This window comes from Molossus molossus, unplaced genomic scaffold (assembly GCF_014108415.1).
Source record: "Molossus molossus isolate mMolMol1 unplaced genomic scaffold, mMolMol1.p scaffold_m16_p_2, whole genome shotgun sequence".
NCBI lineage: Eukaryota > Metazoa > Chordata > Mammalia > Chiroptera > Molossidae > Molossus > Molossus molossus.
The window spans coordinates 86,757,528-86,772,750 of NW_023425355.1; the positions used below are offsets into that span (position 1 = coordinate 86,757,528).

The window sequence follows — 15,223 nt, forward strand, 5'->3', positions numbered from 1 at the left end:
TTTTCTGTCCACTGAGTTGTCACAGTGCAGAAGGCACAGAATGGTAGTGGCAGTTCTCTGAGCCCTTTTCCTCTGTCAACTGGAGAGCCCCAGCAGTCTTTGACAACAGTCTGTAGCTAGGAACTGTTATCATACCACTATTCTTTCATGATAGACTTGGAGCATCTTTTTCTGTAGAGATAGAATACCATACTTCACTCCACAGTGTTTGATCAGTACATTTATTACTCTTTCAGTAGTAAAAATATATAGACTCCAGTCATCTCTGGAGGTGCCGAAATGGTCCTTTCTTTTCCTCTTGATTTAGAAGGTAGAGAGGAAAGATGTGTTCAGACTATGCCATAAATATAAGAGCTCAAATACCTAATTAGCTGAAAGAATCTTGGTTCCCTTTGCACCTTTGACAGCATCGCAGCTGTCAGATTGTAGTTCCAATATTTTGTCCTCATTGCATACTGAATTTGCACATGATTAAGAAAGGACACTTTCTAACATGAATGCTGCTCTGCTTATTTGTAGGATGCTTGAAGATGACTTGAAGCTTAGCAGTGATGAAGATGACTTTGAGCCTATGAAGACCTTGACCACTCAGTGCACTGCCACTGAGCTCTACCAGGTAGGAACAGTTTAGGGCTTGGCTTTGGACCTAAGAGGCAGGAGTAAAAGGAACTGGAATGGTTTGCCATCCACAAGCCTACCACCTGCTTCATCTCTTGTCTTTGCTGAGAGGGAAAAAAGCAAAGATAGGCATACTACTCTGGAACAGGTTGCATCAGCTTACACTTTCATTAAAGCTAGAGTAAGAAGATGCTGAGCTCTTGAAAACTGCTTTCACCTTCTCCTTCCACTTTGACATACACAATATTTGTAGTTAGTAAGCAACTGATATTGCCTTTCCCTCTCTTGGGCTAAGTATTGTCTTGAGTAAGTTGTAACTTTCCTTTAGTAACTCCAGGGTGAGGCTTAGAGCCCACACTTATTAATTAAAATATAAATGTAATCACTCCATTCACCTTCCCCAGGTGCACTACTTCATAAAACAGCTGAGAATCAATACCCATCATTTTGCAGTTTTCATGAACCTTCAGGCAAAAGACATTTTGCAAAAGCTTGCTGCTGTCCTTTAGAGAGAGAGAAACATCTATGTGAGTTTGAAATATCAATCAGCCACCTCCTACATGCCCCCTGATTGGGATTGAACCTGCAACCCAGGCATGTGCCCTGACCAGTAATCTAACCAGCAAACTTTCAGTGCATGAAACAATGCCCAACCAACTGGGCAACACTGCCAGGGCTACGTTTTTTTTAAACCAATACCTGACCAAGTTTTTTGTACAGTGAAGTCTGCTAAGTTATAAAACTCCAACCAGACTGTTTTAAGTATTTCTCATACACTGGTATTACAAGATAATTAACAAATATGGAATTTCATAACACTAAACATTTTGTAAAAAACCTGCAAAGAAAAGCTTATGAAAAATTCTAAAGGCTCAACTATTCCATTCTCATCTACAATAGTTTGTCACACTACAACTCCTACCACTCTGCAGAATTTTTAAATTGAACACATCTTCAATGTCATGTGGCCAATACTATCCTCTCCTCTACTTTCTCCACTTTATTCTGCATATATATATATATATATATATATATATATATATATTAATTTTGAGAGTACATTTATTAAAACTGGGGATAGTGAAATAAGGAAGGGCTTAGGATAGAAGAAGCAGCAGGAGAGAGCCTAGGCGGGGTTGCTTTGGCTCACTGGAAAGTCAGAGAAAAGGGGCCTTGAAAATAGGTTTGGGGTGTTAGATCTGGATGAGCTGCCTCTGGTCATTGCTCCCTTGGATGTAAGTTTCCTGGGGACCCTTAAATTTAGGAGATGCATAGCTGAGGGGGAAGAAAGGCGTGGGTGTGCTCCTGAGAGGGAGAACATTCTGTCTTTTTTATAGTACGTGAAAACTGAATCTTTGCAACTCTGGTGATTTATCAAAGACAAACACAATTGTCTCCTAGGGGCTAGCAGTACAGTTAATATACAGAATGCAAGCAATCCCTCTCCTACTTGAGTCATGAACTTAAAAACAAATATAAAATGCACATCCAAATTCCAATGTCTGCCATTCCTGATTTCTGCATTTAATATGCCAATGACAAGAGCACTGTATTGGTGAATAAAGCAAAAAAAAAATTAGATCATTGATTCTGACAGATACAACATTACTTTTTAATGGAAATGTTTAAATCAGTAATCAAGCCCTGGCCAGTTTGGCTCAGCAGTTGAAGCATTGGCCTACAGACTGATGTGTCACAGGTTCAATGCTCCATCAAGGGCACATACCTTGGTTGTGCGTTTGATCCCCAGCTGTGGTAAGGGTCATGCAGGAGATAACCAATTGATGTGTCTCTCTCACATTGATGTTTCTCTCTCTCTCTCTCTCTCTCTCTCTCTCTCTCTCCCTCCTTTCCACTTTCTCTAAAAAAAATCAATGGAAAAATATCCTTTGGTGAAGATTAACAACAACAACAACAGAAAAGCAGTAACCAGCAATGTTAAAGTAGATTTTGTACATGTACTTTCTCTTTATGTGATTGCATAAATGCAATCTGCTTTTTAGCTTCTCAAGTTGTTCTTTTCTGTATTTACTTGATGAAGCGGCATCCAGTCTATTGGCTTGGATCACCTAGGTTTTTAGGATGTATGTAAGTGATGCTACCTTTGGATAGTCCCATTTGATGAGTTGGAAGCTTTTTATGGCATGCTGCCCTTAGACCAGTCATGCCTTCCTCAACAAAGCTTATTATTTGAAGGGGAGATTGAATGGAAAGATCTAAAGTAACGCAAGATGACAATTTATTTCCCTTAGCTGGATCCAGGAAGCAAGAAGTGGGCACAAGGTTATAAATATTTGTGAATGAAACATTTTTATAGAATTTGAAGACTAGTTAAAAGGCTGGAAGGCTAAAGACCAAGAGAAAATATGTGTGTAGTAGTGAAGCAACAGTGCCAGCTATGTTTGGTGAGCTCTGACTTTTTGAGGCCTAACATGTTTTTTCAAAGATATACAGATTTAATTATAAAAAATTAAATCTTCATTGATTTTAGAGAGAGGAAGGAAGAGGGAGAGAGAGATAGAATCATCGATGAGAGATAACATCGATTGGCTATCTTCTGCATGCCCCAAACTGGGGATTTGACCCACAACCTGGGCATGTGCCCTGACCAGGAATCGAACCGGTAACCTCTTGCTGCATGGGTCAACGCTCAACCACTGAGCCATACCAGCTAGGCAAATTTTTCTTTAATTCACCATTTTAAAGTGTACAATTCAGTGACATTTAGTACTTTCACAAGGCTGTGCATCCATCACCAGTTCTAGACTATGTTCATCACCCCAAAAGGAAAACCCACATACATTAAGCAGATAATCCAAATTCCCCTATTCTCTCAGCCTCTGGCAACCACTAATCTATCTTCTGTTACTATAAATTTGCCTATTTCATATAAATTAAATCATATGATATGTGACCTTTGGTAACTGGCTTCTTTTACTTAACCATAATGTTTTCTAGGTTCATCCATGTTGTAGCATTATCAATACTGAATTCCTTTATTCCTTTTTATGAGTAAATAATATTTTGTTGTATGGATATACTTTCTTTGATTTATCCATTTATCACTTGATGAGCATTTTGGTGTCCCCCCCCCCACCTTTTAGCTATTGAAAATAGGGCTGCTATGAGCATTTGTGTCTAAGTTTGTTGGAACACATTTCAGTTTTTTTCAATGTAATCTTTAAATTATTTTCAGGTCTTCCACCTGAAACTGAATTGTTGAGTCATGTAGTAATTATATGTTTAACTTATTGAGGGGCTGTCAAAATAATTTTCTTTTCTGGCAAGGTAACACAGTACCATGTATATAATATAGTTAATTTAACTCATCTTATAAGTTGGACCTTCATATCTATGCAACATCAGGAAGAGTGCTGAGAGCTCCTATTTTGTGGAGCTGCCTTTTCTCTGTGCCAGGTATTAAGTGAAGGTGCTCTGTCTCATTTGAAACTTGAGGAACACCTTAAAGGTAAGTTTGGGCCTCTTGTTTGAACTACAGAATCATTCTACTTGTGGCAGGATGATTGAGAGAAGAGCATATAAACAATTGCATTTGTGCATTAAATGATGTGTCCAAGGAGCCAGATCACACCATTGGTTTGAGCTGACATTATACTTAGATACTTTCTAAGAACCTGGTAGCTACATTTATACTGACATATTCCAATATAAAAGCTATTAGCTTTCTGGAAATGTTCTCAAATTATCTTATCCATAATCATTGCACCTGGAATCACCTAAGGAGACCCAAGTTGTCCAGGTTTAGTGAGTACACACCATTCTTTTCCAAAAAACTTCTAAGACACTATTCTCTGGCTTTCAACATAACATTAGCTTCTCTTTTATTGTAAGAAATGGGATGTTAAAGAGAGCTACTTAATTAACTACCTGTAAAACAGCCAGTACATGGCCAACTTGAATGAAAATATTCTGTCTTGTCCTAACATTTACTAGCTATGTGTGCCTCACTATGAGGAATCTTAAGTGTAGTCATTAAGAGCATGTTTTTTTGTTTTGTTTATTTGTTTGTTTTAGAATAGAGAAGCCTGGGCTTCAATTCCAGCTCTATCACATACTAGCTGCATGACATTGTGCAAGTCACCTAATCTCTCTAAGTCTCGAATCTCTTACCAATAAGCTAAGATAAACCAGTTATATACAAATCATAGGAGTATTGTGAGGATCGAATGAAGATTGTGTGTAAGAAAATGCTTTGAAAACCATAAACACTGCATAACTGGTGGTTATTTTTTCTTGTGGCCTTTAAAATGTTAACTAGAATCCTCTCTCTTTTGAATCCATTGGCAAATATATATTGCCTTTCATTTTGGCTTTGGTGTCCAACAGTATCTACTAGGTGCTGGATTGAATGTCCTAATTGTCTTTAAAAGAATCCATTGGATATGAGCCCTGAGAAGTTTTAAACCACACATCCCAAGAAGAAAGTCCAAATTGCCAATGACACTGCACCAAGTCCTCCAGGAAAATTACATTTATTGATTTATTTACTTACTTATCTTACATGTCTTTAAAACAGAAGTTTTCTTCAAAATACTGATTTGAGTAGAGAGTTGAGTCATGCCTTTTTAAAGAAAATAAGTTTTTATTGATTTTTTTAGAGAGAGATAAAGGGAGAGAGAGAGAACGTCTATTGGCTGCCTCCTGCACACCCCCCACTGGGGATCAAGCCCCAAACTCAGACATATGTCCTGACTGGAAATAGAACTGGGACTTCTCAGCCTATGGGACAACACTCAAGCTACTGAGTCACACTGGCCTGGCTAGTCATGCATTTTTATTGTAGTTCTTTCTTACTGTCTTTTTCTGAGCTCTCACTGACCTGGAGGAAGGCTGTATTCACCTCCATTATCTTTCAAGAACTCTCCCTGAACGGGAAATAGTCATTTGAAGAGGATGTTGGACAGTGGCATGTTCTAGAACAGTGTTTGAATTGGATGCAATGTTTTGTACTTAGTGTCTGCATAAACACATGTGTTAAAGTACACTCTTATTAAGTTGGAGATCAATAATATTGTTAGGATGTGAGGGGTATATAATGTTCATTAGCCAGCTGACTGACTTTTTACTTTTTAGATGCTGCTTTTGGCATGATAGATATAAAATCCAGCCCCGGCTTTCATCCCTATATAACACTTATTAAATTGCCATTTTCAAGCCAGTCATCTAGGGCTGGCAGTGATGTTGTGACAAATCAGCGGGGTTTGGTGGGACAGTGGCATAATCCAGTAAGACAAGCTTCATGGGTGTTCATAAGTGCAACGTTCTCTGCATACCCTAACCTCAGTACTGAATCTTCAATTTTCCTTTAGGTCAAGATTTTCTTCTTATGTTTTTCAGGATTAAAAGTACCCATGAAAATGAGAGGTTATACCTGTAATCAGTTTTCACTTACAGCTGAGAAACAGTTATTGATTCTGTGCTTGCAGTTCAAGAAAAGATCTAAAGATATAGATCTAGTGCTTCTCTTTCAATATAAGCAGCCAAATAAGCCTCAAATTTTTTTAACTAAGAAATTTTATTGACAAGTTTATTAAAATTGCTGTCTTTAAAATTTTAAGCTATCCACAATTTGACCTATTCCAAAGGCTTCTAGAATGTAAGTTGACCAAACCACAGAGCTCCTTCCAGTACATATTCATAGAAACAGGTAAACATCTGCTTAATATTCCATTCAATGATATCATGATACTCGATTTATACAGCTCTAAACCTGTAGTCTATAATTATTTTTAAAATATTTTTATTGATTTTTTAGAGAGAGAGGAAGAAAGAGAGAGAGTTAGGAACATGGTTGAGAAAGAAACAATGATCGGCTGCCTCCTGCATGCCCCCAGTTGGGGACTGAGCCCAAATCCCAGGCATGTGCCCTGACTGAGAATCGAACTGGGACCTCTCAGTACATGGTATGATGCTCAATTCACTAAACCACACCAGCTGGGCTGTAGTCTATTATTATACTGTGGTGGCAGGATGGCCTGTGATGCCTAGGTTCTGAAGCTGGATTAGATCTGAGCATGGCTCCCCCATGCCTTCATCATCTAATTTGCATTAGAAGCAACAGACTTCAGAATTACAAAGGTAATAAAAATAGATATCACTAGAAACTGCCTTTAGGCCATTTTAATATTTATACTGTCTTATCATTAATGTTAATTAGACCAACATTTTAGATAACTTAATTTGGTCCAGGTGAAGTTCAAAAAATAGACACTATGGATGAAAATGTTAAATTAGTAACCAGGCTCAGCTAAAGGACTCAAGATAAAGCTTGGGGTGATATGTTGATCCTTTAACAGTAACTGAACAGTTTGCTTTGAGCACAAAGTCATTCTAAAGAGTGTGTCTGGCAGGTGAGAATTCTACCACTGAACCACCGATGCATCCCTGTTCTTAATTTTTTTTTATTTTCTTTTGTTGATTAATTTTTGTTACAGCTGATTCTTTTTTCCCCCACTGATTCCCCCCTCCTCCTCCCCTCCCTGCCCCTTCCCCAGATTGTTGTCCATGTCCACTGTTCATGCATACATGCGTATAAGTTCTGTGGTTCATCCCTCCCCCACCTCCCCACTCCTTAGGGATTGTCAGTCTGTACCCCACTTCTGCGTCTCTGGGACTACCCCATTCCTCAAATTGTTATGTTCATTATATTCCACAAATCAGTGAGATCATATGAAATTTGTCTTTCTCTGTTTGGATTGTTTCACTTAGGATGATACTTTCCAGGTCCCTCCATGTAGTCTCAAAGGATAAGAGATCTTTCTTTCTTACCGCTGCGTAGTACTCCATTGTGTATATGTACCACGGCTTTTTGATCCATTCGTCTACTGATGGGCACTTGGGCTGTTTCCAGATCTTAGCTATTGTAAATACTGCTGCTACAAAGATGGGGGTACATATATTCTTTCTTATTGGTGTTTTATGCTTCTTAGGGTATATTCCTAGAAGTGGAAACACTGGGTCAAATGGAAGATCAATTTTTAATTTTTTGAGGGGACACCATATTGTTTTCCATAGTGGCTGCACCAGTCTGCATTTCCACCAGCAGTGTACTAGAGTCCCCTTTTCTCCACACTCTCGCCAACACTTGTTGTTTGATGATTTGTTGATGGCGGCCATTCTGACAGGTGTGAGGTGATACCTCATTGTTGTTTTGATTTGCATCTCTCTGATGATTAATGATGATGAGCATTTCTTCATATGTCTCTTAGCCATTTGTATGTCCTGTTTGGAGAGGTGTCTATTTAGTTCCTCTGCCCATTTTTTAATTGGATTCTTTGTCTTCCTTTTGTGGAGTTGTATGAGCACTCTATATGTATTGGAAATTAACCCCTTATCTGATATATCATTGGAAATTATGCTCTCCCATACAGTGGGTAGCCTTTCCATTTTGATGATTGTATCTTTCGCTGTGCAGAAGCTTTTGAGTTTGATGTAGTCCCATGTGTTGATTTTCTCCTTTGTTTCTATTGCCTTAGGTGATGTGTCAGTAAAAATTCTGCTGCGTATGATGTCTGAGATTTTGTTGCCCACAGTCTCCTCTAGGATTTTTATGGATTCATGAGTTATATTTAAGTCTTTTATCCATTTTGAGTTTATTTTGGTGTAGGGTGTAAGTTGATGGTCTAGTTTCATTTTTCTGCAAGTAGCGGTCCAATTTTCCCAGCACCATTTATTAAAGAGGCTGTCCTTACACCACTGTATGCTCTTGCCACCTTTGTCAAATATTAATTGAGCAAATTGCCTTGGGTCCATTTCTGGGTTCTCCGTTCTGTTCCACTGGTCTATATACCTGTTCTTGTGCCAGTACCAGGCTGTTGTGATTATAGTGGCTTTGTAGTATAACCTGAAATCTGGTATTGTGATCCCTCCAACTTTGTTCTTCCTTTTCAAGATTGCTGTGGCTATTCGAGGCCTTTTTTTGGTTCCATATGAACTTTTGAAGTAATTGTTCTAATTCTGTGAAGTATGCCGTTGGTATTTTGATGGGGATTGCGTTGAATCTATATATTGCTTTGGGTAATATGAACATTTTAATGATGTTAATTCTCCCAATCCATGAACAGGGTATGTGCTTCCACTTTTTTATATCTTGCTCTATTTCTTTTTTCAAAGACCTGTAGTTTTCTGTGAATAGGTACTTTATTTCTTTGGTTAAGTTTATTCCTAGGTATCTTAATTTTTTTGCCGCAATGGTAAATGGGATTGTTTGCTTAGTTTCTCTGTCTGTGAGTTCATCATTGGTGTATAAGAATGCCATCGATTTCTTGACGTTAATATTGTATCCTGCTACTTTGCCATATTCATTTATTAAGTCTAGTAAGCTTTTGGTGGAGTCTTTGGGGTTTTCTATGTACAGTATCATGTAATCTGCAAATAATGACAATTTCACTTCCTCCTTTCCCATTTGGATCCCTTTTATTTTTCTTCCTGTCTGATTGCTGTGGCTAAGACTTCCAGTACTATGTTAAATAGGAGTGGCGAAAGTGTGTATCCTTGCCTTGTTACTGTTCTTAAGGGAAATGCTTTTAGTTTTTGCCCATTGAGTATGATGTTGGCTGTAGGGTTTTCATATATGGCTTTAATTATGTCTAGATATGATCCCTCTATTCCCACACTGCTGACCATTTTTATCAGAAATGGATGCTGGATTTTGTCGAAGGCTTTTTCAGCATCTATTGATATTATCATGTGGTTTTTATTCTTCAATTTATTTATGTGGTGTATCACATGTATGGATTTGCGAGTATTGTACCAGCCTTGCATCCCTGGGATGAATCCCACTTGGTCATGGTGGATAATTTTTCTGGTGTATTGCTGGATTCGATTTGCTAGTATTTTGTTCAGGATTTTTGCATCTATGTTCATCAGGGATATTGCCCTGTAGTTTTCTTTCTTTGTTGTGTCTTTTTTGGTTTTGGAATTAGAATTATGCTGGCTTCATAAAACGAGTTTGGAAGTCTTCCTTCTTCTTGAATTTTTTGAAATAGTTTGAGGAGAATGGGTATTACTTCTTCTTTGAATGTTCGGTAAAACTCCCCCGTGAAGCCATCCGGGCCTGGGCTTTTGTTTGCTGTAAGAGTCTTGATTACATCTTCAATTTCTTCTGTTGTTATTGTTCTGTTCAAGTTTTCAATCTCTTCCTGATCCAATTTTGGGAGACTATGTGTTTCTAGAAATTTGTCCATTTCGCTTAGATTTTCGAAATTGTTGCCGTATAATTGTTCATAGTAGTTGTTAACGATCTTTTGTATTTCTGTAGTGTCAGTTGTTATCTCTCCTCCTTCATTTCTGATTTTATGTATTTGGGTTCCCTCTCTTTGTTTCTTGGTGAGTCTAGCTAAGGGTCCATCAATCTTGTTTATCTTTTCGAAAAACCAGCTCTTTGTTTTATTGATCCTCTGAATTGTTTTTTGGTCTCTATATCGTTTATTTCTGCTCTGATCCTTACTATTTCCTTCCTTCTACTTGCTCTGGGGTTTTCTTTTTGTTGACTCTCTAGTTCTTTAAGTTGTGAGCTTAGGTAGTCTATTAGAGATGTTTCTACTTTTTTGAGGTAGGCCTGTAGTGCTATGAACTTCACTCTCCAAACTGCTTTTGCTGCATCCCACAGATTTTTTGTTGTTGTGTCTTCATTTTCATTGGTTTCCAGGAAGTTTTTGATTTCTTCCTTGATCTCCTTGGTGACCCATTCATTGTTTAATAACATGCTATTTAGCTTCCATGTGTTAAAATGTCTTTGTATGTTCTTCTTGCAATTGATTTCTAGTTTCATACCATTGTTGTCTGAGAAGATGCTTGTTATAATTTCAATCTTCTTGAACTTGTAGAGACTTAGTTTGTGCCCTAACATGTGGTCTATCTTTGAGAATGATCCATGTGCACTTGAGAAGAATGTGAATTCTGTAGTTTTGGGGTGTAGTTCTCTGTAGATATCTATTAAATCCATTTAGTCTAGTGCTTCATTTAGAGTCTCTGTTTCCTTGCTAATTTTTTGTCTAGAGGATCTATCCAGTGATGTGAGCAGTGTGTTGAAGTCCCCTGCTATGATTGTATTGCTATCGATTTATCCTTTGAAGTCCTCCAATAGTTTTTTAATATATTTTGGTGCTCCTATATTGGGTGCATATATGTTTATCAAGGTTATATCTTCCTGTTGGATAGATCCTTTCAATATTACGTAGTGGCCTTCTTTGTCTCTAGTTATGACCTTCAATCTGAAGTCTATTTTATCAGATATAAGTATTGCTACCCTAGCTTTTTTTTTCTTTTCCATTTGCTTGAAAAATTTTTTTCCATCCCTTCACTTTCAATCTATGTGAGTCTTTTGTTGTGAGGTGGGTCTCTTGTAAACAACATATAGATGAGTCATGCTTTCTTATCCAATCAGCTACCCTGTGTCTTTTTATGGGAGCATTCAGTCCATTTACATTTAAGGTGGTTATTGATATATACTTATTTATTGCCATTTTTGTTTAGTGTGGTCTATTTTCCTTCCCATTTTTCCTTGTAATTACAGCAGTCCTTTTAACATTTCTTGCAGTGCTGGTTTGGTGCTAATGTATTCCCTTAGCCTTTTTTTTCTCTGGGAAACTCTTTATTTGACCTTCTGTTTTGAATGATAGCCTTTCCGGGTAGAGTAGTCTTGGATTCAGATCCTTGTTTTTCATGACCTTGATGACTTCATGCCATTCCCTTCGAGCCTGTAGTGTTTCTTGTGAAAAGTCAGCTGAGAGCCTTATGGGGTTTCCTTTGTAGGTAACCTGTTGCTTATCTCTTGCTGCTTTTAGGATTCTCTCTTTGTCTTTAATTTTTGGCAGTTTGATTACTATGTGTCTTGGTGTGGGCCTGTTTGGGTTCTTCTTACTTGGGGCTCTCTGAGCTTCTTGAACTTGAATGCCTTCTTCCTTCACCAAATTAGGGAAGTTTTCTGTCAGTATTTCTTTGAATATATTCTCTAGCCCTCGCTGACTGTCTTCTTCTTCAGGGACTCCTATGATATGAATATTATTCCATTTCCAGTTGTCACACAGTTCTCTTAAGCTGTCTTCCTGTTTTTTAATCATTTTTTCCTTTTGGTTTTCTGATTGTTTGATTTCTTCTAGCCTGTGTTCTAATTCACTGATCCGGTCTTCAGCTTCCCCTACTCTGCTTTTTAGACCTTCCAGTGTGTTTTTCATTCCTGATATGTCATTCTTCATTTCTTCCTGTTGGTTTTTCATTCCCAGCTGGTTTATTTTCAACATTTCTATGTCTTTACTCATGTTGCTCATGTCCTGACACATGCTGTTGAGCTTCCGCAACATCATGGTTTTAAATTCTAGTTCTGTTAACTTGCTTAACTGCACCTAATTTATTTCATTTTCTGTAGAGGTCTCTTGTTCTTTCCTTTGGCTTTTGTTTCTGTTTCTCACCATTTTGGTTATCACAGTGGGCTTTGGAGTCTGCCAAGTTTTCCTAGTGGGTGTTGGTGTTCTGCTGTTTGTGGCTCCCTCTCCTGGGTTTGGATGCACCAGGGAGGACCCACTTTAAACACTACTGTCAAGTCTTAGCCTTTCTGGTTAGTGTTGCATGCCCAGGGAATGGTAGTTATCCTCTAGCTTTTTTTTTTTTTTTTTTGCCTGGAGGCTATTAGTAGAGGTCACCTGCAGACCCTTGGTTTCTGAGTTGCCTGGAAAACTCCCTCAGGTGCTCAGTGTATGAGGATTTCCTGAGAGTGAGGCAGGTGTTCCTTGTTAATGGGCCTCAATTAGCATTTCAATGGCCACCAGGTGGGGTTTAATCTCTGAGGGAGGGCCACCTCCTCTCCCCAGGGCCCTGAGAAAAAGTAAAATGACCACAGTCCTGCGTGGCTGCACTCAGCGAAAGCTCTTAGCACCCTCCAAAACCCGAGTGTCCCCACACCGTTCCAGTACATTCTGCCTTCCCTCCGTCGGATCCCAAGGTGAGTGGCTGCTGCCAATTTAGCCTCTGTCCGGACCCTGCGTCCTGGAGCCACCTGGGACTTTTAACCCTAGGGCACTGCTTCCAGCCAAGGGCGCTGCGGCTGTGGCACCAGGTGACGGGGTTGCACTCAGCAGAAGCCCCAGGACTGAGCCGCGGTAGTGGGACACTGCAGAGGTGGCAGTAGCGTCTAGCACAGTCCCCTGGTCCACGCGAGTCCACACAGCGCCCGCTGATGGCTTAGCATGCAGAGTTCGCAGGACTCAGCCTTGGTAGCAGAATCCCGCCAAGTCCCCTGTTTTCCGGGAGTCTGTGTGGCTCCAGCCGAGAGCTTAGCAGGCTACAGCAGTCCCAGAGCCCATGCAGGGTGGCAAGGGAGGCGGTGGGAGTAATTTCCCGCCGAGTTCCCTGGTCCCACCGAGTCCCCTGGTGCCCGCAAGTCTGTGGGCCTCATCCATGAGTTTAGCAGGCTACAGAGGTCCCAGGGCCCATGCAGGGTGGCAAGGGAGGCGGTAGGATTAACTTCCCGCTGAGTTCCCTGGCCCCACCGAGTCCCCTGGTCTTTGGGAGACTGTACATCTCCAGCCGAGAGCTTAGCAGGCTACAGAGTTCCCAGGGCCCATGCAGGGTGGCAAGGGAGGCGGTACGATTAACTTCCCGCCTAGTTCCCTGGTCCCACAGAGTTCCCTGGGGCCCTCGAGTCTGTGCGGCTCCAGCAGAGAGTTTAGCAGGCTGCAGAGTTCCCAGGGCCCATGCATGGTGGCAAGGGAGACGGTAGGAGTAACTTCCAGCCAAGTTCCCTGGCCCTGCCAAGTCCCCTGGTCTTTGGGAGACTGTGCGGCTCCAGCCGATAGCTTAGCAGGCTACAGAGTTCCCAGGGCCCATGCAGGGTGGGAAGGGAGACGGTAGGATTAACTTCCCGCCTAGTTCCCTGGTCCCACAGAGTTCCCTGGGGCCCGAGAGTCTGTGCGGCTCCAGTGGAGAGTTTAGCAGGCCACAGAGTTCCCAGGGCCCATGCAGGGTGGGAAGGGAGACGGTAGGAGTAATTTCCAGCCGAGTTCCCTGGCCCCGCCGAGTCCCCTGGTCTCCGCGAGTCTGTGCGGCTCCAGCAGAGAGTTTAGCCGGCTACAGAGTTCCCAGGGCCCATGCAGGGTGGGAAGGGAGGTGGTAGCAGTAACTTCCAGCCGAGTTCCCAGGCTGCTGCGGACCCTGGGCTCTTGGTCCCCTCTCGCGTCCTGGCAAGCCTACCAGGATTGAGTGGGTGTTTCTGGTTAAGTGGTCCTCCAAGATGTCTTTTGGCTGCCCTTTCCTGATGATTTGCCTTTATTTTCGTTGTAAATCCAGTTTGGTCTTGGGAGATGGTCTGTGTAGCTCCATTCACTTCGCCGCCATTTTTTCTCTCCTAGCCTCCATTTTCTAATCAGCTTAAATTATTTAATGTATGTTTTTAAACTCAAAATTAACTGTAATTCCAATATGGAACCCTCTTAATGCTTGGTGAATTACACTATATCATTTTGTTTTGATTTCCATGGTTCCTCACATACTGCCACATGTATCTGGAACTTGAAATTATTTATCCATGTCCTGTAATTCCAAAGAGAAATTTTTTCCTCGTATATTTTTAAACTAATTGTTATACCCTAAAGATACATATATTTTCCACACAAATTATTCCTTTAACTTTTCTTCAAAGTCTCTTAACTTAATAATTCTAAAATGAAGTCAAATTACAGTGAAAGCAAAGGACACAAATTGTTATCTGTGTCTCATGTCTGGTAGAGATATCCTGTGACCATTTAATTTAGAGATTAAAGGTGAAGAGCACAGAGGGGTTGACATGAGCACGTTTAACTGAAGCTAAAGTTAAACTAAAGCTGTTGGGACTCTGGAATGAGCCCAACTTACTTTCCAAAGAAAAGAGAACTTCTTCACATATACATGTTTAATCAATAGCCAAGCAACCTAGAAAAAAATTAATTTTAAGGAAGTTATTTTTATTCAATGACTGTGTAAAAAGACATATTTTTCAAAGAAACTGGCCTTAAACCTGGTTATCTTCCTCCTAATCAGAGAAAAATAACTGTCCCAAAGCATAGACGAGAGAGGACATTTTAAAAAACATGTCACTGTAGCAAAGCAACTTTAAACGTCACTTTGCTTTCTCCCTTCCCTTTCTTCTGCCAGTGGCATGGTCATACTATTACATCCATCATGCTTTCAAAGGAAACCACATGAACACCATGCCCATTACATTATGATTACCTAAGTTTTCAAGAACAGAACAGACTTTGTTGGATTTTAAGGGATTAGGAAAAGTGGATTCATGTAATTTTTACAATGACATGTTCTCAGCCCAATGCCATATCCTATTCCAAATCAGCAAGAGATTGTGGTGAAAGCTGGTAGAAAAGTCAGATGTGAGTGTGTGTGTGTGTTTATGTGTGTGCGCAGATTATGTACAGTACTTTAGTGAAAGATGATATTCAGACCCCACTCCTCACGATCATCAGCCTCTTCCTTTCAGCATTCTTCACAGGGACAGGCATTAATATAATAAGTACATGTGAGACATGACTTGGGCCAGCCAGGCACATATTACTTGGTGTATCATTTTTTCCCTGTTACCTCACTCTCTAGTTTT

The 15,223-nt window shown here is 40.1% G+C and overlaps 1 protein-coding gene across 1 annotated transcript in view; it reads left to right on the forward strand.

The window, feature by feature from the left end:
• Window positions 1–15,223, forward strand: part of AFF2 (AF4/FMR2 family member 2) — a 575,765-nt gene that overhangs the window by 384,360 nt on the left and 176,182 nt on the right. Inside the window, exon 8 of the mRNA XM_036270092.1 lies at window positions 520–616. Within this exon, the coding sequence (XP_036125985.1) occupies window positions 520–616 (97 nt within the window). The remainder of the gene's footprint in view (window positions 1–519; window positions 617–15,223) is intronic.